Source organism: Dermacentor andersoni, chromosome 8 (genome assembly GCF_023375885.2).
Source record: "Dermacentor andersoni chromosome 8, qqDerAnde1_hic_scaffold, whole genome shotgun sequence".
NCBI classification, from domain to species: Eukaryota; Metazoa; Arthropoda; class Arachnida; order Ixodida; family Ixodidae; genus Dermacentor; species Dermacentor andersoni.
Genome location: NC_092821.1, coordinates 705,603 through 730,940, shown reverse-complemented (window position 1 = coordinate 730,940; position 25,338 = coordinate 705,603). Strand labels below are relative to the sequence as shown.

At 45.9% G+C, this 25,338-nt stretch overlaps 1 protein-coding gene across 3 annotated transcripts in view; it reads right to left on the bottom strand.

Annotated features, from left to right (window-relative positions):
• LOC126526693 (nuclear distribution protein nudE-like 1) overlaps positions 1-25,338 on the bottom strand; it is a 463,503-nt gene that overhangs the window by 12,589 nt on the left and 425,576 nt on the right. For 2 of the 3 annotated variants that reach the window (XM_050174552.3, XM_050174554.3), the window contains exon 9: positions 8,477-8,574. In XM_050174552.3, the coding sequence (XP_050030509.1) occupies positions 8,477-8,574 (98 nt within the window). Of the gene's footprint in view, positions 1-8,476; positions 8,575-18,252; positions 18,717-25,338 lie in introns of those variants that run through there. The other variant, XM_055068353.2, reaches the window with a different exon arrangement.

Below are 25,338 nucleotides of genomic sequence, written 5' to 3'. Positions count from 1 at the left end.
TGCTGAGAGCCCCAGTCATTATAACTGGCGACACGCTCAAATTGGTCCAGCCAATCTTGGACATCTTCAAAAGCGTCGCCATGGAAACTTTCTGGTATCTTAGGATTCTGTAGCGTCACCTGCGATGGAGTTGCAGTAGCTATGGCAGAAGTAGGTAGACGCGTTCCAGCAGGGTCCTGCAAAGGGTTGAACTCGGGCATCAGGCCTAGCAGGCGGCGACCGTACCGGTGAACAGGAGTTTCGACGAACGAAGGTGATTCCGTTTTTGAGGTATGGCTCCGCGAAGGGGTGCCGAGCATAAGGCAATCCTACCCCGCACCTCCACCAGTGTCGCAGCCTAGTAGAAGACGGGAAAGCCGGGGTAGAGGACGTATGGAAGCACTTTATAAGAGCAGTCAACGCGACGTCATTGTCGTCTCTGTTTTTCCACTCGCGCGCTACTTCAGCGTCGTTCTCATCGCCCGGCACATACCCGTGGCGAGCATATAGGATCTGGCAATATTTACAAGCGATATACATGGTGCTACAGCAATGGCCAGGGTCTTCCTCTTCCTCTAGTTTGTGTCACCTTCTTTGTTCTCTTAACTACAACAATATCAGTGATGCTACTGGCCCATGCCATTTCGGAGCAGCTTTTGGAGCAACCAAAAATGCATTCTGGAGCAGCAAAATGCCCTTTAGAAGCAGGTTTATGAAAGCGACTGCAAACTATACTATATTATATGAGGCTTTTACAGTGTGCAATGCATGAGAAAGTAAATGGTCACTGGTTTATAAATTCAATCCGAACACTAAAGATGACCCCCTTTATTTCCTCGCAGTCTTTATAGTGGACTGCGATGAAGTGGTGGTGTCCCAAGATGTGCTTAAAAGGACTTCAGTGGCTTAAAGCATCGACGCACTTGGACGTGATATGTGGAATTTGGAAGTGTTTTGAAAACTATGAACATAATCTCGATCTTATAAATGTATCCTTTAAAATGGAGCACCCTTAGGAAAAAGGAGAAAGGCGCCTTCAGCAGTATAAAAGAATAACTTTTTTTTCTGTGATTCACTCATAACCATCTACTTGAAATATTGCGATGGTCGACACTGCTGGTGCGGTTCACTTTCGCTCGTCGTGTAGCTCAATGTGCATTGCGCATTGTCGCAATGTACAGATATATGCACGTGACCTTTGACTGTGCACATGTAACACTGTCAGATTAGTTGTAATCAGTGAATTCAGTTTGGAGCTTTCCGTTTCTGCCAACACGTAAGCTTTTGCCATTCCATCCAGTAAGGCAAAAACAAACTTTGTTAACCATTTGAGGGCTTTTGCCGTACATGTATGGCAGCGGTTTTCTGTCCCGCAAGGTCTTTGCCGTACGGGTACGGTTTCGACCTTCCGTTTAAAATTTCGCGCCATAATGATGATGCGGGGTCACTGGGAGGTGCTGCCATCTCTTAAGACTTACAAGAAGCATTTGAAATTTGTGATACCTTCTTGGGGAGATAAAGAGAACTGATTTCTAGCTTCAGCGCGTCACGCAGATGTGGCAACACCCCTTTTGCGGTTTCGGTTTCGCCACGTGATCGTAACGGAGGCACGCGAAACGTCATTTTTCTCTTTGTCGGCAGTCTCTTGCAGGGCGGTGGAAGTTCATTTCTATCTTGATTGGCGCTGCTCTTAGCTTATTTATCACCACCCCTCATGAAGTATTCTCGCTCCCTGCGGCAACGCGCTTACGCGAGAGGGTGCCTCAGACCTCTGCCCAAGGCAGCCGCACACAGGGAAGATGTCATGTGTGCGCGAACACAACTTGTCGCTCCAAGAGGAGAACAGACACGCGTTTTAGATGTGCAGACTGCGATAAGGCGCTGTGCGTAGACCCGTTTTTCAAGGAGTACCACACTCTGAAATACTATTGAACATTTTGCAGTTCTGAGTGATGCCGACACCAAAATACTGTTCCTAATTTTTTTTACTATTTATTCCTGACTTTATACATTTTGTACATTGAAGATCCGCAATAAAGTAATTTGACCACCTGGGAAAGTTTTTTTTCAAAATAATTCAACCCTCAAAGGGTTAAAGCATTCGCGGTAGTCGCCGGCATGTCACCTGCAGACCCAATCTTGGCTTTCGACCACCAGTCTAGCCCTTGATCTCACGCCCAAATCACCGAAGTGTTTTAGTGGTCCGAACCTGCCCTCCACTGCGCCAGCTGGCAGCGAAATTTTGTCATGGCCGTACAATACAGCAAGGCTTGACCAGCGGCACTTTGTCGGTATCCAGTGGCGAAAGTTGCTGTTTGGTGCAGAGTTGATCAAAATATTAGGAGCGGCCACATACCATTCTTACACCATGAAATCGTCATGCCAAGAAAAGGGGGGAGGTGACAAATTGAATAGCAGAAAAATTGTTCACAGCCTCCAGGTCTGTGCCAATGTGCACACTATGTTCGAAAAATCGAGCGAAACACCATGCAGTGTCGGAAACTTCGGTCACCGTTTTGCAATGGTCACATAGGAGAGAAGCGCAGGGTCTGGTTAGTCTGGCTTGGCACCAGCGCGATAGCTCCCTGCCGCCTGAAAAGCGAGGTTGCCCCATTGCCTAAGGAAACTGCACGCGTCAAGGTGGAAGGTGTTGAATATAGACAGCAACCCATGCAAGAAACAAGCAATACAATCCAGACTTAATTAGAGAGGGCTGAATTGGTCCAGCGCGGAGCTAAAGCACTTGCCATGCCACTTTAGATGGTGCAGTAAAACGGTGCTTGAAGGCTTGGTTCCATTCCTGAAAGCCCGAGAAACCCTTTAGGCTCAGTGTGAGTGCAGATTTCTCATATTTTGCTGAAATGCAGCAGGATGTAGCAGAGTTCTGCTCTCGGCGCAGTTCGGCACAACTGGCACGGCGGTAGTAGCATCACTGCAATATATGTGTTTTTCTGAGTGTGAAAGAACCCCGCAAATACACGCAAAGTGCCTCGAGAGGCTATTTTGTGTGTATTCACGGGCCTCTTTCGCTCAGAAACACACGTTTATGTAGCACGTATTAAGCAATACAAAGCTGTATCAGGAGTTTTGCATGTTACTCTACAATTTTCTCATTGACACTTTTCACCTAATTATAATATTTGAGAAGTCCATTAATTAAGATTAATTATATAATTAGGTGCAATGTAAAAAATAATCTGAGTATCTCCAGATGACGGCAAACAGCGTTACCTTGGTTCTGTCCAGCTACGTGGCATTTGCATATTCTTAAATCTTGGTGCACGATAGTTGGGACACCCTGTATACACGCACGAGTGGGGTTTGGAAAGCTAGTTGAGCCTCCCTCCCGCCCCACCAGGAAAAATGAAAACTTTTCGCCTATGCTGATCATCATTATCATCCTCCACCAGTTATCTCAAGACATGCATTTACTTTTGAAGCTTGCCCTGCACACACCTAGCTCTTGTCGGATGCATATGAACTTTATTTAGATGTAGCACACAAGCAGCAGCAAACTTCATAGAACGCAGAATGACACGTCTTTTATATCACAGTGACCTTTCTAGCGATTCTGTCATTTCGCCAGCTTCAGGAACTTGTGCATAAACTTGTTCAATGCAAGTGTACCCCTCTGTTGTCCTTTTGCGATCACAAGACTTTCAACGAAAGGTTCAGAAATCATCAAGTTAAACTTTCTTGCAAATGAAATTGGTCTTTCATAAAACATCACAACCTTCATAAAATTGTAAAGCATAAATTCGTTAGCTATGAAAAATTAAAAAGAGTTGGCAGGTATGCATGTGCAGGAAATGTGGTTTACCAAATTTCACTGCCATGGAGTAAACATTATGTTGGCCGGACTGGCTGATGTGTAAATGACACATTTGGGGATTACAATAAAGTTACATGTTTTGCAGTTGCCTTCGGTCAGCTGCAAAACATGTGGTTGCTCACCCTTTACTTTTTAAAGACAGAACATATAAATACCAACAAAAGAAATGTTTATTTTCTACCGAAATATTCAAAAGACATAGAAAATAAGCATAATCAACAAAAAGAGAAAATATTTTGCAAACATTTTTTAAGCAATAGGGGGAAAAGGTGTGAATTATGAAGGAATGTCTATAATTGTGTCCAATTTAGACAAATTCATTCTAAGGCACTCTCTACTACACTGCAAGAAAGACTGGGTGCTCGGATGGTACTTCATGCATTTTCTTATGAGTCAGCATAGTTAGAAAGTAATTAATTATCCAACTATTGTTCAGGCAGTAATATTTTTACATTAAAAACTTGAATCACTGGCTTAAAGCACATGTAGAATTTCAATACTGACTGCATGCGTTACTGATTAAAAAGAAAGCTCGTGGCACATGGAACCTCCTGTCAAACAAGGTGGCCACCTCTAGCAGTACACTGGAAGTGAAATGGCACGTTGAGTGTGCAGGGGGTCAATGCACTTGACGTTCAATGTTTGCTGCTCTTGCTTAGCCACCACTCAACAAAGACAAGTTGCATCCACAGAGGTGGACACGTCGTCTAAAGCGGTTAAGGCGCATTCACACCGAAGGCGAGGCGGGCAGAGCAAGCAGGCGGAAAGCGAAAAGCGGCGAAAGCCTCCTAGCCGAGCGGGCAAAGCAGGTGGAAAAGGCGGCGGGCAGCCCGATCGCTCTCGGACCGATCTTTTCCGCCCTGCCGGAGCTTCCTGCTTTCTCGCAGCCAACCAGAGCTCGAGGAGACAAGCCGAATCAAAATGGCATCCGCCGAGACAGCTGAATTTTGCGCTGCACTTTTGATCGACACAATTAAATGTTGCCCGATGCTATGTGACAAGAGACACAATGTATACAAGGACACTCAATACAAGAATCAAAGCACTGGCATGACCCATTCATTCTCTCTCGTTCTTGCATGGCGGGGCGAACCTACCCGCGGCGTTGGCGGGCTGTCTTCCTTCGAGCTTTCTGCTGTTCGTCTTGAAAAGCTGCTAAAGAAGCGGAGAGTAGAATGCCAACTATTTTGTCTTCGTCCGAGCTGATCATTTTTCACAAGTGGTTAGGAAGCGAGAGCGGCTGACCAGACGACAGTGGCGCGCGCTTTGAGGACGGAGGACCGGTGCCAAGAGATGGCGACACGTGTGCCACGAAAATGCTAGATGCTCCGCCTTCCCTGCGCCACGGGGAAGGCGGAAGGCAGCGGAAACCAGCAAGCCGTCCGGTCTGAACAGGCGCGCGCGCTGACCGCCTCGCCGCGTTGAAAATCCGCTTGGCTGCTTAGATGCTCTGCTTTCGGTGTGAATGTGCCTTTAAGGTTGGCAAAAAGAGAGATAGAGAGAAAAGGCATAGGCTTCGGGTGGTGCTGTTAGTGACTGCAACTTGTCAGAAAGAAACTGCACCCAAAAGCAATCAGGGAGATTTCTTCATATTCTGAAGAACACAACTTGGAGTTGCCAAATGACAGTGATATTGCTGAGTTTCTTAATTTGAGCTCCGAATCCTCTGATGAAAATGACATCTCGCTAGGTAGGCAATGGACCAGTGCTCAACCCATTTGCAGAGTTCTGTGTATGTTTTTTCGAATACTAGTATGCATTTTGTCATTTTCTTTTTTCCAGAACATATAAACAAGGTTCTGCTGTATCCTTCACACATCAATAACTTGAACATTTTATTTTTGCCCAGACTAGAATCCAAAATTTCTAAGTTTACATGCAGATGTTTCCTCTTTCTTTTTATTCCTATCTCCATGTGGCATTCGAGCCTGTTTAGCATTTCTGTGCCCTCTCGATGCAGTACATCTAGCCTTAATTGCCTCTTCTTTTTCTTTATTCCACCAACTTGGCGGCTTTTTCCTGCTTTTCAGTGGATCTTGTTCTACTTTTGAATTTCTTTTTGTATTTATGGTTACTATATTTCTGTGTTCCCTATGCTTCAATGTCTTGCTACCTCATTCTCAATGTTTACCACTACATTTTTCACTTCTTGATTGTGGATACCCTCATAGGTTTTTTATTCCAGAATTCGCATGTTAAAATCTCTCACATGCGGTAAACATGCTCTCTTTTTTCAATCTGCTAGCTCTGCATTTATATATTTCCATTAAGCTCAATTTCCTGTATATTGTTTACATTGGCCTACTATGGTTCATGTGAAACTGCCTATCTCGAGATTCCCACTTCAACTGCCCATTTATAATTACTAGATTGCATCGCTTGCTGTGGCCTTGTGCCTTTTTATTGTTGAAGCCTGTGTATCCATTTAGATCTTCTTGCAACTTAATCATTAGCCTCATAGCCCTTCACATCTTTAAGAAGCCACTTTAGTGCCTTTAGTGCCGTGTATCACTGGTAGTTAATCAGATTCCATACAAGTGCAGGAAGGCTCACATTTGACATAGCAGCAGGTGCCTCAATATCAGACTAAAAGAACATAGACAATCACTTAACAACCCTAATGCTTCACATCTAGCGTGACAGTTGTAAACCTTTGTTTGAAGACACAAAAGTCCTTTCAAGATATAAATGCCAAACCACATGCGAAATAATTGAGGCATTTCACATTAAAAGATTAGGAGAGACTAGTGTTAGCCAAGCATCAATATCGGAAGCGAATATCAATATCTTCTCAGCATGTGTGTCAATCGCAAGTAGCGCCTTTTGTTGTTTGGTTTTTATGGCTTCCCTTCCTCTTGACACGTTTCACTGATAGCCTTTAGACCTTGCTCCACACTCCTTGAAATTATAGCTTTATAAAACACTAATACGCCCGAAATTAGAATATGCTACATCAGTCTGGGACTCTTATAACCTAAACTTAACACATTAGAATTCGCTCAGAATAACGCTGCTCGTTTTATTCTTTCGAATTATAACAGAACTGCCAGCGTAACAGCCATGAAAACTAGCCTTTCTCTTCCATCTCTTGCAGCTCGACATAAAGTCTCCCATTTATCATTATTTCACAAAATTTTTCACCACACAACACTGCGTGATTCATTCATCCATACTCCACACTACGTATCTCGTTGCATCGATCATTCTTACAAGGTTCATGTCTCTTCTTGCAGCACAAATACATTTTCCCAATCATTCCTACTTCGGACATCACTAGAGTGGAAACACCTTCCCGCAAGCATTGTATCCATCAGAGATAATCTTTTGTTTTGTGATGCCTTAACCAACATTACTTGCTAGAATGCTGTTTAATGTGCTTGCACATCTTGTCCTTTTTTGTAATAGCTTTTGTAATTGCTCATTGTATTCCTACTGAATTATTTGTCAAATTGTACTTGTATGTTGTACATTTTTCTTTTGTAAGACTTACTGTTTGAATTTACTTGTAACCCACTCCCCTCTGTAAAGCGTTCACAGGCCTTGTGGGTATAATAAATGAAATGAAATGTTCATATTTGCAATCACACATACAAGTTGATAGTTTCAATGAAGATTTAGTTAAGGGTTAGCGCTCATCCCATCTTCTTCTAGTCTGCATGTGCGTCACTTCGCGCTACAAACCAAGAATAAGAAACAAAGGCTTAATTCCTAAAGCAACTGCATACTAACCAATGCTCCCTGGACATATCTCTATATTTTATACTGCAGTCATAAACTAGACCCATACATCCCCACAGGCACAATGCATTAACACTGTATTTTCCACAAACAAACATGTATCAATATTCTTTTTTTCCCCATTACACTATAACAGGATAGAATTACTTAAATGAATTCAGGTTCTAAAGTTGCAATAAAATTATTTCTGTTTTTCATTTCTGCAGAGTTTGCTTCTTACCATGGTACATATTTGTTGCGCTCCCTGCTCGGACCATGTGTTCACAGTATTCAACAAATAAATAAATGAAAAACAAACAAACAAACAAACAAACAAAAGATGCACCATGCTCACAAATATCCAAGAGAATCCAGGAATTTTTTTTGTTTTTCATTTGAGTAAGGGAAGAGTTTGCACCAAAGGTTGACACTTGGAGATCATGCCACAGTATGAAATAAAGGGTGTGTTCCAATTATGGCCAACATCGGAGACAGTCTACACAGACAGCTAAGGGGACAGCTTCGAGCATAAGAAATTGAATGAATCTGGAACTGTCTGGAAGACATCTCTCCGATGTGACATCACCTTGTGTTGACAAAAAAAAAAAGCTAAAAAAAAAAGCAAACACTATCTGTATTTTAACACTTTGTGTATTTGAACCAATGAAAAACACAACAATGCTTGCATTAAGCACGCAAGAAAATGTGACTACATTTTCTTTTGAGCAGACGAAACAGTAAAGTTTCCAAGCATTATGCTCAGCTGCTATCTTTTTTAGACAGCAAAGTAGACTGCATCATTCCCGACTTGGATACTGCCTTTGTGAAACTGCCTTTTTAGCCCCCTTCATCAATATAGCTACAAGACTTAAGATAACTACTGTCCACTTAGCTGTCTATTTAGCAGTCTATGGCGAGTATTGCAACAGCCAAAAGTGAGATGCTCACCCCATAGCAGTGACCAGGCCTGCTGTTCCTCCGTCGGCTTCCTCCTTCTGGGGGCTCTTGACAAAATTGCGGCACGATGCCAGCTTGGACTCCAGGGTCTGCACAGTGGGAGGGGGTAGGGGGGAGGCAAGGGGGCAGGACAAAAGGGACGCACCAATGGGGAGAGGGGCACCCAGGCCGCTGTTGAGGTTATTTCTCCTGTGCTCGTTGTGAGTGGGCACAGTGTGACGAAGGACACCCCCAGTTGTGCACACACCAAGCATCAAGTGTGAGAATGTCTTAGAATGAACCGGACATTCCTTCCTACAAACATTAAATAAGTCTTTCTGAAGACGCTGTTGATGAGCAAAATTAAGGACAAGTAACGCATTGCAGAAATTAGATAGAGAAGGGAGGATGAAACAATAGGACAGAGCGCAGTACTTCTGAAAATTTAAGGTGCCCTTTAATAGCACTTTTTATCCTTTAGACAAAGTGCTCTATGTACACGTCTCTTATGTTTTTGTTCAATTTTGCCTACTATTGATGTATGCATTGACGGATGAAAATAATGATTAAAATTTTACTATTTGTTGCACTCACATTGTATTTCATTGTCTGGCTTACTGTTTACCGAGTAATTACTGCTAATCATTGATTTCGTTTAATATTTGTACATATTTCTTTTATTTCTCTTTTTTCCTCCTGCCCCTTATGTAATGTCCTGTAAAAAGCCCTCAAGCGTCAAATAAATGATGATCCTAACTACATAGCAGATTACTGGTGTAGAAGCTGCTGCACCGGCTCAACTATAGCACAGCACACAGCCACTCAAGCGGCCATCGTTTAGGGTTGCTTGGAAATGCGGCTCGTCAAAAAACTGTGCGTGCACATTCTTACCTTGAACAAAAGATGTGCTTAGTGTTACTCCTTATGTGCAGCACCAAAACAGTGCAAACTGTTGCATTTCAAGCAGTTACAGAAAGGGTTTCGAGCAATGCCACATTTTTGGCGTGTTGGTACGACATGATGAGGCTTGTAGCGCACGAAAGGACAAGGACACAGAGAGAAAGAGAGGGCTCTTTATTGGAAAAACAGAGAATTTTGCCGGCGCGTATATAACTGCTGGCATGCTACTCTGTATAGGGATGGGGAATGGGATTAAAAGATTCCAGAAAAGAGTTGGAGAAAAAAAGGATAAACGTAAATATGAAATGTCCGAGCGGACCTGATACTAATATTTACAGGTGACATGGCGGGTAAATTTAAGCTTTTGTATAGGAAGGATGCAATTTTTAAAGCTTTCCTATTTGACCAATTTCTGTCAGGTAATTGAACAATAAATCCAAAACCCGTCGCTGTTTTGAAGGGCCGGGCATTGGACCTAAGATGCTCGGTAACGTTAACGGTTCGTGGCAAATCATGTCCATTTGGTGCTCAAAAAATTGTCTCTCGTCGCGGTACGCGGGGCATTCTAGTAATATGTGCTCAATTGTCTCAAAGTTGCGACAGTTATCACAGTATGGGTTAGTGGTAAGTCCTATGCGGTACAGATAATTGTACACACAGAAAGACGTGGTACACACATGTGCTGTGTGTACCTGTGTGTACCACGTCTTTCTGTGTCCTTATCTTTTCGTGCACTATAAGCCTCATCATTTTGAGCAACACTTGAGGGCTTGAGAGCTATTTCGAGAACAAAAGTTGGAAGGCAACTCAACCTCCAGTTAAGTCGATGACAGGTAATGTCTTCCTCCCAAGTGAATTTGGGCAGAGAATGAGGTGGAGTCAGTGCGCACGCCCTTTGCAAGGAGGAGTGTCGGATTAAATAAATTTGAAATAATTTCCAAGGTGCCATGCCAAAACTGCGATTCAATTGAGAGGGCCGCCATATGGGGGAGGCATCTGTGGTGTGGTTACTGTATTGGGCTTCTGTGCTAGAGGCCCTTCGTTCGAATCCGGCCATCAGACAATTTTATTTATTTACTTATAGTGACATCATGGTTACCAGTGGCCCCAGGGGCATATACCCATGTATCCCGTTGCAAATACTGCCCCACATTTTTAGACAGCACTCCTAGACAGCACTTTTAGACAGATCTCCGGGATCGGCCCACGAAAGAGGCTAGAAACATCCCCGATAGAAAAGTGGGGGTAACTTGCCAAGAATATATTTAAAGAAATGCTGAATTAACATACCAGCACTTATTTCAGGCGCACACTGTTGGTGTGTAATGAGTGTACTTGCATAGTCACGATTTACTTGCCCATGGTATCACAGAAGGTTTCGTAGGGGATCGGATGTGCCAGCAATCCCACACCAAAGCCTGCTTGATGTGTGCACAGGACTGGGATGATGGTGACATAATGATGAATAGCATGCAAATGTGACTTCTAAGTCAAATTAATAAACTGCTACTTAGGCATGCTCCAAATGCAGCTGCACATATTTAGTAACCTTTCAACTGTCTTCTACAGCATGAGGAATGTTAGCAATGATGAAATTGTAAAAAAACAGCGCACATGACATAGTTTGTGCAAAGATTTCAGCAGGACAAAGGAGTACTTGGCAAAGCAACACACAGAAGATGTGCTGTTGAAAGGAGGTCATTGACGAGTGACAGCAAGGCAAAATAATGCTTTCACTCTAAGCATTAAAATGATAATGTATGTGGAAACACCACAATTTAAACAACTAAGAGTCTGTTGGTTCAGAAGCCCTTAGGGGACATGTTTAGTTATATATATTGACACGTGTACTTATCTTTATCAGGCGACCACGTTTTGCCGCCTAACAAATGTTATTTGTTAGGCGGCAGCGCGGGACACGCCTGCATGTATCCGAAGTTTCTGGAAAGTTATCGATGCTTCTATCTGCTGTCTGTTGTCGCCGATCCTTATGTTATCTCGTTTTATCGCCTGACGTGAATGGTGTAGAACTTTGTGGAAGGCACGCGGGTCCCAATGATTAGTCTGGAACGTTCGACGATTGATGTATAAAAGCCGACGCGCTTGACCCGTTGATCAGATTTTCGATGATCGCCGACTGTGTTCGCCGCTATCATTGTGCTTTAAGTGTAGCATGTCTTTGTGGGCACAGGTTCTCCCAATAAAGGCTAGTTTTGTCTTTCCCAGTATTGCTACTGTGTTCTTTAACGTCACTACCACGTGACAATATGCAAAGCAATATAGTCGGGTACAGTGCAGTATTGGATGCACGTTCTGCAATACGCACAGTCTTAGAGAGGACCACACTTCATGTGGGTCTCTTTTCAGGGCACTGCGAGCCCACAAAAGTGCCACAACGCAGAGGGTGCAGCTTGTCCTGAACACGGCTGCACAATTAAAACATTCTTGGGGTTAAATATTAATCAAATGCATTGGTAACACATTTGCGCTGTTTACTCGAATATTGTACAAGGGAATGAATAAAATGGAAACATGCAATTAAAACCGATGCACAGTAAGTGCAGACCTTGACTTTCAACTTTAGTTACTCACCAGTGCTGCTCAAGTTCAATATAACTAAAGACTGCAGTGCAAGTTCTTAAGCTTCAATAACAAACACCCTACAAACATGTGCTCGCATCTTGCACACTGTTGTAGTAGACAATACAGGCTGCGCAAGGTATTTGAGGACACAACTTCCAATCACAATAGATATGGATATATTCTTATTGTACCCGCCTAGATGCTCAAATTTGTTTTTACCAGCTCTTCTAGAACATTTACTACTGCAGGACCCCTATTCTGAAACGTCTGCCTTCTGCGAAACTATCACCTTGGCCATGCCTCCGCCGATGGCACGTGCTGATTGGCTGTTTTGGCAAAACCGGAAAATAACTAGTGCCCTCTAAACGAGAAGAAAGGGGGTTAACCGAGGGGCCCAATTTTTATTAGTCGTATCATAAGAAGCCAACAAACACCGACACCAAGGACAACATAGGGGAAATTACTTGTGCTTAATAAACGGAGTAATGAAACGATAAATTAATGGAAATTAAAGTGGATGAAAAAACAACTTGCCGCAGGTGGGAACCGAACCCACAACCTTCGCATTTCGCGGGTCTCGAATCCGGCTACATTGATGCCTTCAGGTAGCATATGTGGGTTTATTGACCAGTTGCCTTCACTCAAAAAGATCACGTTCTCGTGACGCCTGCGGCAAGAAGGACGTTCCACGTCCGCCGCCAAGGTCTGTGAGTGGTGGCGCTGGCTAACACTCCCAGGGTTCTATTAGGACACAAATACCCAAGATAGTGGATGGGGAAACAGCGCCGCGGTAGCTCAATTGGTAGAGCATCGCACGCGAAATGCGAAGGTTGTGGGTTCGGTTCCCACCTGCGGCAAGTTGTTTTTTCATCCACTTTAATTTCCATTAATTTATTGTTTCATTACTCCGTTTAATAAGCACAAGTAATTTCCCCTATGTTGTCCTTGGTGTCAGTGTTTGTTGGCTTCTTATGATAGTGCCCTCTAGTAGTTCCTGCCTACATCATTTTAATGTCACGGTGTTGTTGGGTACTCCAGACATATATTAAGTAAATAAACATGTCTTCTGGACTTTGGTTGCTGGTGGAGTCTAGTAGAGGCGAGAGAGGTGGTAGGTTATAGTAGTCGTTTTGGTGGCGTCTCACACTCGTTGTTTCGCAACAATATTTGTTGATTATTGATGGTGTCATTCTATAATATCACCTAAATTGTGCCTTGTAACCATGCGAACTGTAGGGCAATTTATTCATTAAAATAGAACATTTCACACTTACTTGTTCAATTTATTTTACCTAAAGAGGCCGTAGCCAACCGCAGTCAGTGCGCAGAACTCGTACTGCAGCCACTGCACTCAAAAACAACTCACCCGAACCGCTCTGCACTCACACAGTGTGCTCTCTCATGCAATGCGAAGTGTTCGAGAGTGCGTGTTGGTAGTGCACGCTGGTGTCATGGGTAAGCAGTCGCTTCATTTATCTAAAGTTACTATCACAGCGGCGAAACTATCGCGGAAGGCGAATGTTTCAGAATACGGCCCCAGGGTAGCAGCTTCCGGTCTGACACAAAATATGAAGCCACATGCAGTACTAGTCAGTTTCCAAGTGACCACAGTAGCTCTTCTCAACTGTGACAAAATTCTTGGTTTCCAAGGTGAGACAGAAGCTCGTATGTCCAAGTGAGAAAAAAAATGAGAAAGGAGCAAGTGTTGCAGTCTCCAGCACGTGCAGGCCATGATGAGTGAGAACGCTGAAAAGCCAATTATGACCAAAGCAGAGCAGCAGCTTCAAGTGGCAGATTCAGCAGCCAAGTCCTTCAAGGTAACAAATTTGCTTGCTCCCACAAGGCCTGCATCGCTCAAGAGTGGCTGGCTGTACCCTTCTGCAGCCACATCACCTTCAATGTGATGTCTCAGTTACAAACCTGCTGCGCTGTCGCTATGTGCATTTAGCAGCATCACTGAGCGGGAGACCTAACTCACTCTACTCCAAAAACTCTCTGCTACTGTGGAACCACTGCCCAATATCAACACACACACGATCCGATCTGAGCATGCAAGTGTTACTGAAGGATAATTTAGTCAATACTAACTCAAGCTCGCAATAGTTTTATTCAACAATGTAAAGAAGACTGGCATAAAAAAAAACAATGTTACAAATCTGAAAAAAAAAAATATTGACCCTCACCTGAAATATTGTCGCTACAGTCCAACCCCCTTATAACAATATCCAAGTGCCACGAAAATTCCATTGTTATAAGCGGGTTGCATGAAAAAATGAAAATAAGGGGATGACATTAAAGCTTTCTGGACGAATTGTTGCATACTTGATTTGAAAATTGTTACAGCGCCAACACATGCATCCACAAAGTAACAAGGGTGAGACACAGCGCCAGTGTCTCGTCCTTGTTACTTTGTGGATGCATGTGTTAGCGCTGTAACAATTTTCAAATCAAGGGGGATGGCAGAGGTGATATGAGAAAACTATACAGGCATGAAGGCCAGTGCCCCTCCCCATCACCCTCCCCCGCCCGGCTGCTGATTGTGTTCACTCTTTTGACTGCTTCCTGGGTGCTCCGATCGCATGTAACAAGCTCCGACTGTCGGCATTAAAGAATGGCACTGCTATAACAACTGCAAACAGGTGTCACGGGTGGCAAGCGATATGCGAGCACCGCCGAAGCATCACATTCGTGGTCCCAAGAGGGGCTTTTTAAAAATTGCGAGAAGGCTGCCAGAGCAGCCTGTCAGCTTGAGAAATTCAGAAGAAACGCTGAGAAGAGATTGCCACAAGCATCTCAGCACGTACTTATCACTGACTTGCACGAGAAAAGCCTATGTCCGTCAGCTATACATGCTTTACGCTAAGCTTGCCGATATCCTTCTCCAAGGCATCCAAGCACTCCACGTAGTGCAGCGGAAGGTTCCTCACGAAAACAAAGCCCCGGAGAGACTAAATCATGCCGGGCCTCCTGCGAGGACAACGTTGAGGCAGCCTGTCCTACCGCATCATCGCTGCCGTCATCACCGTCACTATCCAATGCGAGCACGTTCGCGACGATCGTCTCATCGGTTAGAAGCACTTAGTTTCCAAATCTATGGGCTCTCTTCAAAAGTCAGGCGGCGCAGCGATTGGCTCAGCCGTCAGCACCACCATGTCAGTTCCGCGAACGAGGTGGCCACTGCTACGGAGGCATGCTTTTGCGGCGCTTGTTTGAAAGGTGTCGGTCGTTCTAAAGTGCGGTTTTAAGGCAATTGAAAACATCGAGGCCCGTTTTGGACTATTAACACTTGAGAAAGGACATCAAATTTACGACTACAACCATGTATATCGTGCCAAAGAACTAAACAGCACGGACATCGCAATAAGGCGCTTAAATAAATTATGGGGTTTTAGGTGCCAGAACCATGATCTGATTATGAGGCGCGCCATAGTTAGGGACACCAGAATAATTTATACCACTTGGGATTCTTTAACGTGAACCTAAATCTAAGTACGTGGGTGTTTTCGCATTTCGAGGCCCATCGAAATTCGGCTGCCGTGGCCGGGATTTGATCCCGGGACCTTGTGCTTAGCAGTCGAGCACCATAACCACTAAGCAACCACCGTCGCTAAGTGTTTGTCACAACAAAGCAAGCATGCTAACGACGTAGAACTTGAAGTTCATTATTTTATGCCAGTTAAGTGAGCAAGTACGGCCGTGGACATTTTTCAACTGTCATTTGTAGCTTTATTACTTGGAGCATGCCTTGCAAGTCACAATTGTAGAGGTTTTGGCGAAATGGCAGGCAAGTGCGTTTTTCTCCGTTAACAAAGTGCCTCGAGCACATGCTAGTATTGCCGTTCGGGCTCAAATGTGAGAGGGCATTAGCGCTGAAGCATAACAGAGAGCTGAGACTAAACAACGTGAAGACTGAACAAATATGCGCCAGTGTGCGCGACAGAAATTCTAATTTTCAAATAATGTGTGCTGCGGTGTACTCCAACCTTAGTACTGTTGTTCTAAGCATGAAAAAACATCGGCAGGAATGAGCCCGGTTCCAGCAGCCGTGTTTTGATCTTGGCGCAGGAAGAAGCACAGTGCGTACAAAGCTCCAGAACGGAGCGCTTATGAAGCTAGATTTGACACGTAACAACCACTGCACGTTTGTTTTGGAGCAAAACGACCTAAACACCAATATAAACTAATTTACAACAGCTGGAATCGGTTCACGCATTTTTATGCAGTTGATGCTATATTGTGTGTTCTTACGGATGTCGCTGCTGGTTGTTTTTTTTCTTCTTGTTTTTGCGTTTACATCTTCTGTAGTTCGTTTAACAGACATTCGCAAGACCGACACGAACCGCGACCATCCACTTCAGCCACCAGGTTGCGTCCCCCGGTTCTGAAGGGAAGCGGTACAACTTGATGCCGACATCCCCTTCGCTGTTGTGACAATTATTAACGCAGCAGTACTCGCGCTTGTTCTTTTTGTTCAAACTTCTTACGGAGGAGCTGCCAAGAGGCCATGGTGAATCCATTAGAAAATTGGAAAAGCAGGTTCTCAGTAAGGCCTGAACGCACCCGGATATGGTGAAATGATGGTGAGGGCCTACTCGCAGGTGCTCACCGCCACTGCTTGGTGGCGCGACATGTACAGGCAAACTTCATTGCAGGGTGCCCATAGCTGTGCGCTTTCTTTTCACCGGCAACGGCATGCATTGCCGATGATCAGCGGGTGGATCAGCCATCTTTTGTTTCGACAGCGAATCAAGCGAAGTTGAGAAACCGCATGGCCGGGAACGACTTCGACACAACCAACAAAAACGAACGCGAGTGATTAAGCTGTTTGCAGAACTGCACTGAATGAGGAGCCAGCGAGCAACATGATGATGATGATAGTGATCTAAAGAAAGGAAAGACACTTGATTCTGCAACCCATGAGGGAGAACAACATGCGAGAGAGAAGTGGTTCTTGTGGGGAGAAAGGAGGAAAGGCCGGCACTATCATCTGCAACCCTTGTGGGAGCACACAAGACGTTCATTTGAGGGATCGCCAGCCCTTTCTGCATAGGCGCGAGTAAAGGCGGGCGTGAGAGAGAAAATCTGGGGGCTTTTGCTCCTTCAATGTATGATTTTTGCCTAGGCACTATGGAGGAGGTTTCTTTAGTGAGTGTTGTAGGCATTTGTCGCTAGGCATTCAGGCATTGCGCAGTGCGAGTTTGTTTACGCTCGGACACTGGCTGCCAGCACGGTAAAATAGATGAAGCAGCGAGCACTGAGGCCCAATTTGATGACCGCTGTGTCAGACAGACTGTCTCACACCTGCGGCACTCCATTCTAAGTTTGTCGCGGTGGATCATAGCTTGCGACCGTAGTAGAGCCTGGGCCGCATACGCTGAAAATCTAGAAGGCAAGAGCGCCTTACCAAGTCAGTCCGACGTACCTTCACAGTCAAAGTTCTGACTGGTGTTGCAGAAGTCGCGGGGCGCGGTAGTGCTGAACTTAGCATCACAAGTTGGCAGCTGGATGTAAATATATTTATTCAACTGTGCTTTTTACTAACTATAACAATTCGTCATTATTTTGCATTATTGGCGGCGCCTCCAGGACACCAAAGCGGCAACAGGGACACCAAAGCTAGAACCCAGAGTGATCCACAGGTTGGAGCTCGGTGAGGCCGAAGCGTGCCAGGGGTGTATAAGATTAGCTGTCCGCTATCGCGGACAGCCAATTTTTTTTCATACGAAATGAGCACCACGAAATCAACTCTTCCTGAGATTATTATTATCAACCTTACATTTCTTGCAGCATAAATGTGCATTATACACATCTTCACCACAGTAATGGCTGTCATACAAATTTGTCTTTTTATGCCAAAAACTCTCAACATTACTTAGGTGTTATAGTTTTATCACGGGGGAACTTCCCAACATTCTTGCAGCGTAAAGTGCCTTATACGCACAGTCTTCAATCCACGACAGCCACAGAGCTGTCTCGAGTCAGGCTCAGAGCTAATGAGCCACCCATCAGTGTTGTCCAAGGGGGCACACAGATGTTTGCATTTGCTTGTATTCAGTGAATTCTTATGCATGACGTGCATGTGCAAGTGTGCACCTCATCGTTGTCCTCCCAAGACGGGTACTCTACAGAACTACAGTGCAATTGTGTTCATAAACGTGCATTCATTTCCACCGTTTTTAAGTTGTATGCTTCTTTCTTTTAAAAATCGAGAAGCCAAAGATGTCTGCTAAAAAAAAAAAAGTCTGTGATAGGTACATGTACCTAAATTTTTTATTGTATAAAGATGCCATCACCAAACACTTCTGTTATGGTGCTTACATGTAAATCTCTGGTCTCATTTCAAGTTAATAACACATAGCATGTAGTGTGCCACATTTCCACTGCATTTATTTTCCATTTGGCCAAAGCCAACAAAATGTGTAACTGATACATGGTCATAAGTCAAACCTTCATTGTTTAACTGCTTACACTTCTGTGTTATTCTGCAACTCATGACTCTTGCTTTTGTTGCGAGGAGAGTGAGTGGCGCATTTTTTCTCAAGGGAGAGGTGATGTAATACCCTGTGTCGGTTTCCAGTTTGATTTCGGGTGGGAGGGCGGGTGGGTGGATGGATGGATATTACGAGCATCCCCTACGGAACGGGGCAGTGGGTTGCGCCACCAAGCTCTTGCTATTATACGGGGTGGTGCTGGCATCGCCGTCGAGAACGGGTGTCCAGTGTCCATTAGGCAGGGTTGTCCATTGTCACCTCTGTTGCTTATGCTGTACCTACAAGGATTAGAGGCCAAAATATAGCAAAGCAGACTCGGCTTCAACCTATCATTTTTCAAACAAAGAAAACTGAACAGTCATTACCAGGACTGATGTATGCGGGTGATATTGTATTAATGGCTGACAATACAGAAGATCTGCAGGGATTGATGGACATATGTGGTACAGAAGGAGACAGATTAGGCTTGAAGTTTAGCAAAGAAAAATCAGCAGTCATGATTTTTAATGATAACATTTATGGCGAGCATAGGATACAGGAGGCCATGCTTGAGATAGTCAATAAGTACAAATATCTTGGGGTGTGGATAAATAATAGAATTGAGTATTTGACAGAGTACGAAAAATATGCAACGACTAAAGGTAATAGAAGTGCAGCGATTGTGAAGAGTAGGGCACTGTGGAACTACAATAGGTACGAGGTGGTACGAGGGATATAGAAGGGGGTAATGGTTCCGGGCCTGACTTTTGCCAATGCAGTTCTATGTATGAGAGCAGAGACCCGGGCTCAGTTGGAAACTAGGCAACATGGTGTGGGTAGGCTCGCTCTGGGAGCACATGGCAAGACACCAATTCTTGGGGTGCAGAGGGATCTGGGATGGTCTTCTTTCGAGGGCAGAGAGGCTAGTAGCAAGATAGCATTTGAGGAGCGATTGAGAAAAATGGGGGAAATGCGGTGGGCTAGGAAGGTTTTCAGTTACTTATACACGAGGAAATCCGACACCAGGTGGAGGAAGCGAACAAGAAAATTGTCAAGCAAATACTTGGGCAGCAGTGGAGGGACAGGTAAGGAATCATCTGTCAAGAAAAAGGTTAAGGAGACAGAGAGGGGTATGTGGAAAACAGAGATGCAAAGTAAATTAGCATTAGAGACATACAGGACATTTAGGCAAGAAATAGCCAAAGAAAATATTTACGATAACTCTAAGGGAAGCTCATCGTTGTACAACGGACTAAAACGTACTGAGCCAGATGTCAGGAGATAGACTTGTTGTGCTGGGAATGTGGAGAGGAGGAGGAAACGGCTGAACACTTGATACTTTCTTGCAAAGGACTTCACCCTGCAGTTGAATGTAACGGGGAACTATTCAAAGCTTGGGGTTTTAAGGACAGTGAAGGTAAAATAGACTTTGAACAGGTATAAATAACTAACCGGAGGCTATCTGATTGGTGGATAATATCAACGCAAAAGTAAAGGAGTAAATACATAGGTATGCATGCATATGGTACCATTCAAGGCTAGGTGGCGCGCGCCACCGCCGCCTGGTTCAAAGGTTTGAGCCTCATCCATCCATCCATCCATCCATCCATCCATCCATCCATCCATCCAGAGCAGTTACACCTCACGTTGGATCTGCCAATTTTCGGCCCTCGTGCCGGTTCTTTTGGCCCTATCCGGATAGCTTCTTCAAGAGTGGGTGAAGCAAGTCGTCAGGATCATTTCTATACCAATCTTATCCCGATACTCGCCCGGGGTGACCCAGGAGAGTTTTGGGAAGCCTTGACCACGCCGTGCGCCGACCTAGGTCTATCCGGACTAGCTCGAGTGCGGCCGCCCGTCGTTACCTTGACGCCCATCTCCCGGCTGCCCACCGCCATGGAGAACACTGTCAAAGGACAGGAGGTGAACCCCGAAGAACTTCCGAACGCTTCCTGGCAGACGCCAGACCTCCGCGCTCAAGAGCAATGCCACGCAGCGTTGCACCTTGCTGCTGCTGATGCAGCTAAATTGGCGAGATCGAAGCAGGCATGTGCTTCGCCTCCTCAGCCCCGCCACCACGCTCCACTCCCTCGCCTTCCGGCCACCCCAAAACCCCCGTTGACTTCACCAAGCTCCAGCCTTGGCATTTATACACTGCCTTGCTAAGCAGCGCGCCTGCAAGACCTCCCGCCCGCATCTCATGATACGGTGCGGATCTACCCGGTCAGCAACACCTTTACGGTCAGTGTTGCGGAGTCGGCTCGCGCTCAAGCCTCCTCCGCATCACCTCCCTCACGGTGTCCGGCACCACCTTCACCATCCACCTCTACGCCCCATTGCCGGACGATGCCCTACGGGGCATACTCTACCACGCCTTCGACGATTTCACGGATGAAATCATCTTTGACGATCTCCAGGCAAGCAATCCTGCACTTTCCATTGTGAGTGGCCACCATATGGGCAGCATATATCCCCGCATCTTGGTCACCCTCACAGACCCCAAACTACCCCAGTAGGTCTACCATGGAGTACACCTTCGCCTCCTTCCTTTCCACAACAAGGTGGAGGCCTGTTTCAACTGCCGCTCGACTGGCCACCGGACCGACTTGTGCCCCAAGCCACAGCAGGACCCGTGCTGTCATTGTGGCGACACTCAGCCACCACCGCTCGAGGACTCCCCCCCTTCCTCACTTGCACCCCTCGCTGCATCGTCTGCAATGGGAATCACTCCACGCATAGCTCCAACTATAAGCACCGCTACGTGCAATGCCCTCATCCCCCGAAGCAAGCGGCACGCGGTCCTTCACTGCCTCCACCCTCCAAGTCGACCACCGACTTCCTGACCCTCGCCCTGGTGGTGCCCAAACCCGCCTCTAAGCCCACCCAGTCGGTGTGGTCCTGCAGCCCCCCCCCCCCCTCCCCCCCCCCCCGTGCTCCCTCGGCGTCCTCCTCACCGCAGGTCGTCGCACTGCAACAAGAAAATGCCTCCCTATGACAGCAACTCACTCCACAAACCACTCAACTTGCAGCACAGAAGACCAAAATTGACTCCTTCCAAGCCCAACTGTGAGCTCTTGAAGGGAAGCTCAAGGCAGTCATCACACTCCCATCCTGTCTGCCCTCTACAATCACCTCCTCCTCTGACATGGATGTTCAGACCTCCGAAGGAGGTACTAGCAAGCGCCGCAGACCCAACACACCCCTTGCATCTCTCCAATTTTCCGAAGAGGTCCAGGCAACCATCAAGATGGCCCTGGTGGACCTCGAAAAACGGCTGGAGAGCCGTTTCAACTCGTTCTACCAGCTTCTCACGGCACAACAAGGATCTCTCAATGCCATGCGCACGGACGTCGCTGCCTATCCCCCTGCCACGTCCTTCCAATCTTTTCAAGCGACGGTCGATAGCCTTCTAACTTACATGCTCGCAACCCTTCGAGCCAAGCCACCCCTCCGCACCCGTACCACCTCATTGTCTGCCGCCCGACCCTCGCAAGCACCGGCCGAAGCGACACCTTTCTCTTCCGCTATTAATCATGGCTGACCACTCCGTCGTCACCGTTCGGCAGTGGAACTGCCGTGGTTTTCGTCCCAAGCGTAACCACCTCCTTCTACACCTTCAACAACTGGATCCCTCGGTCTCTCCCGACGTCATCGCACTACAGAAGACTCGCCACCATTTCCCTGTCGGGTTACGTCGACCACGACCAAGTGGCTCATCATCCTCTGCCCCATCCCGTCACGGCCATCCTCACTCGGCAGACGCTCACGGACAATCGAGCCGATCTACCCTTCCCTATGGTCCACCTCAGCGACATGAAGACCCCTTTCTTTTTATTCTCAATGTTTACGCATTTAGGCTGGTTGGTTCATGATTACGAGCAATAAAAACAGCGCTAAACGACAGGACGAGTGAAGGGACACAGACAACAGCGCTGGCTAACAACCAAAGTGTCTTTATTCTTTCAGTCAGCATATATATGATCCGCCGCTATCTCAAACCACAGAATCAACAGAATTGGGCATGCACAGGGGGATTGCAATTAATGCGATAGGAAGGCAATCTCCTTCGGAAGGAGAGAAATACATAGACAGGAGGCTTGCACATACTTCACCACTAACGTGAATGTGGAAAGCTTCGGAAATAAGGCGTGCGCGGTCATTGCGGTATTTTGACAGGTAGGTCACACCTTCGAAAAATGGCTTGCAGCCGCATTCATTGCAATGCAGTGACAACTGACTATCTTTTGCTCGCTTTTGAAATTTGTTAGAGTGCTCGCGCATGCGGTCATTGATGCACCGTCCCGTTTGGCCGATATAAAAACGCTTGCATGAAAGGGGAATCTTATACACCACACAGTCACAACAGTCACCAACAAACCTCTGTCTGTGCTGCTTTTTACAACTTTTTTTGTTGTTCTTGCTTACCCGATTGACTTGGTGGCACAGGCTACCTAACTTGTTCTTGGCAGTGAACAGCAACCTGACGCCTGCCCTTCTGACAACCTTTTTGAGATTGTGCGCAACCTGGTGCACATATGGTATAACCGCAACCATTTGTCGTGAGCGATTCTCAGATAGAGCAGCTGCCGACTGCTTTCCTTTAAAGTTCGTTGCGAGGCTTTCAGCGATGCTGGTCAAAAGCGGTACCGGGAAACCTGCGAGCTTCAGCCTGGCTACTTGCTTTTCGAAGCTTACATCCACTTGGTGGTCACAAGACTGGATGAGCGCCGCCTTCATGCAGGATCTTGCTATACCGCGCTTGACTATCTCTGAGTGCGCGGACGAAAATGGGAGAAGGCTCTTATGAGACGGCGAAGCGTAACCCCAACATACATGATTGCTTGAAAACGTTAGCTCCAAGTCTAAGAAACGAAGCTTGTTGTCTGACGGATGCTCCGTTGTCAATTCAAAAGAATCTAAAACTATGCGGAACAAGTCAAATATTACTGCAGCAGCAGGCTGCGCGTCAGTAGTGTTAGTATTGTAAAAAATTAAAAAGTCATCGACGTAACGCATCACTTTTACAGTGCTTGTCTGGCTGAGCTTAGTTACAAGATTGCGGTCATAGCTGGCTAATAAAATGTCACCAAGAACAGGGGCTATACATGAACCGATGCACACACCTTTCTTCTGTATGAAAAGCTTATCCTCCATTGAAACGAAAGTGGAAAGCATATAAAACCTTAAAAGCTTTAAAATCTTGTCGACGTTGATACCACATGCATTCTGAAACCTAAGAACACCATATTTGTCAATGCGATGGCCGACTTCAATGCATACATCTTCTTGAGGCAAGGAGTAATACAAGTCCTTGATGTCCACGGTAAAGGCTCGGACAGCCTTTGGACATTCCTCACGGAGGAATGTGGAGACAGTACCTGGCGTCTTTATGAGGAAGGGGTCATCGATGTCGAGGAGGCACAGAAACCTTTGCAGGAACACTCCCACTTGTCGTTGCCAGGTTCTGCGCTCAGAAAGAATGGCCGGAAACGGGCACAGTTACTTGTGCGTCTTGGTGCTGAAAAACACAGACTGGTTCCATTGCAGGCCTTTATGGAGGAAGCCAGCTTGGAGAGTCCGGCTTTTTCGCAAAGCTGGACAGCCTTCGTTTTGACCTTCGCAGGAGCCACTCCATGCACTTCCTTGAAGTTGCCTAGAATGGCCGAATCTGCTTTGCTCGTGTACAAGCCACCAGGCATCACGACAAAACCAGCTTGTTTGTCGGATAGGAGCAGCTTGAGCCCCGCATTCCGAAGGACGGTCACTGCTGTGCGGAGCCGAACTGTGTTGCCTTTTTTAACCTGCTGGGGCAGGCAGTCAACACCTTCTCTGATGCATCTGTCAGCTTCATCTGTTCTTGCTTTACCGGCAGCTGTCCCGACGAGGCTGAGCAGTTCCGTCTTGTCCAGAGAAGGATGCTCACAAAATTTCGGACCAAGCTTGAGTAGATCAGCAACATTGTTCGGAATTGAGGCATCCCCGAATGTCATTACCTCTTGGCCTTGCCCCGGATTCCTACGTCCTCTCCTAGGCAGTCGAACCACCAGGTTGCCCCACAGGAAGTTTGCTGTCCGAGACGTCATTCGCAAATCTTGAAGAAACTTCTTCTGAACACTGTGGAAATGCAGCTCGTCTGGTGCACAACCTGCAAGCAGTCGGTGTAGAAGCGTACCTGTCGAAATGCCTCGGAGCGCAAAATTCGGCACATTCTCTTTATGTGGCCTTCCGAAGGCATCAGTCCCCTGAACAACACGGCGACAAATATGGTGTTCTCATGTGGTATCAACGTCGACAAGCTTTTAGAGCTTTTAAGGTTTTATATGCTTTCCACTTTTGTTTCAATGGAGGATAAGCTTTTCATACAGAAGAAAGGTGTGTGCATCGGTTCATGTATAGCCCCTGTTCTTGGTGACATTTTATTAGCCAGCTATGACCGCAATCTTGTAACTAAGCTCAGCCAGACAAGCACTGTAAAAGTGATGCGTTACGTCGATGACTTTTTAATTTTTTACAATACTAACACTACTGACGCGCAGCCTGCTGCTGCAGTAATATTTGACTTGTTCCGCATAGTTTTAGATTCTTTTGAATTGACAACGGAGCATCCGTCAGACAACAAGCTTCGTTTCTTAGACTTGGAGCTAACGTTTTCAAGCAATCATGTATGTTGGGGTTACGCTCCGCTGTCTCATAAGAGCCTTCTCCCATTTTCGTCCGCGCACTCAGAGATAGTCAAGCGCGGTATAGCAATATCCTGCATGAAGGCGGCCCTCATCCAGTCTTGTGACCACCAAGTGGATGTAAGCTTCGAAAAGCAAGTAGCCAGGCTGAAGCTCGCAGGTTTCCCGGTACCGCTTTTGACCAGCATCGCTGAAAGCCTAGCAACGAACCTTAAAGGAAAGCAGTCGGCAGCTGCTCTAT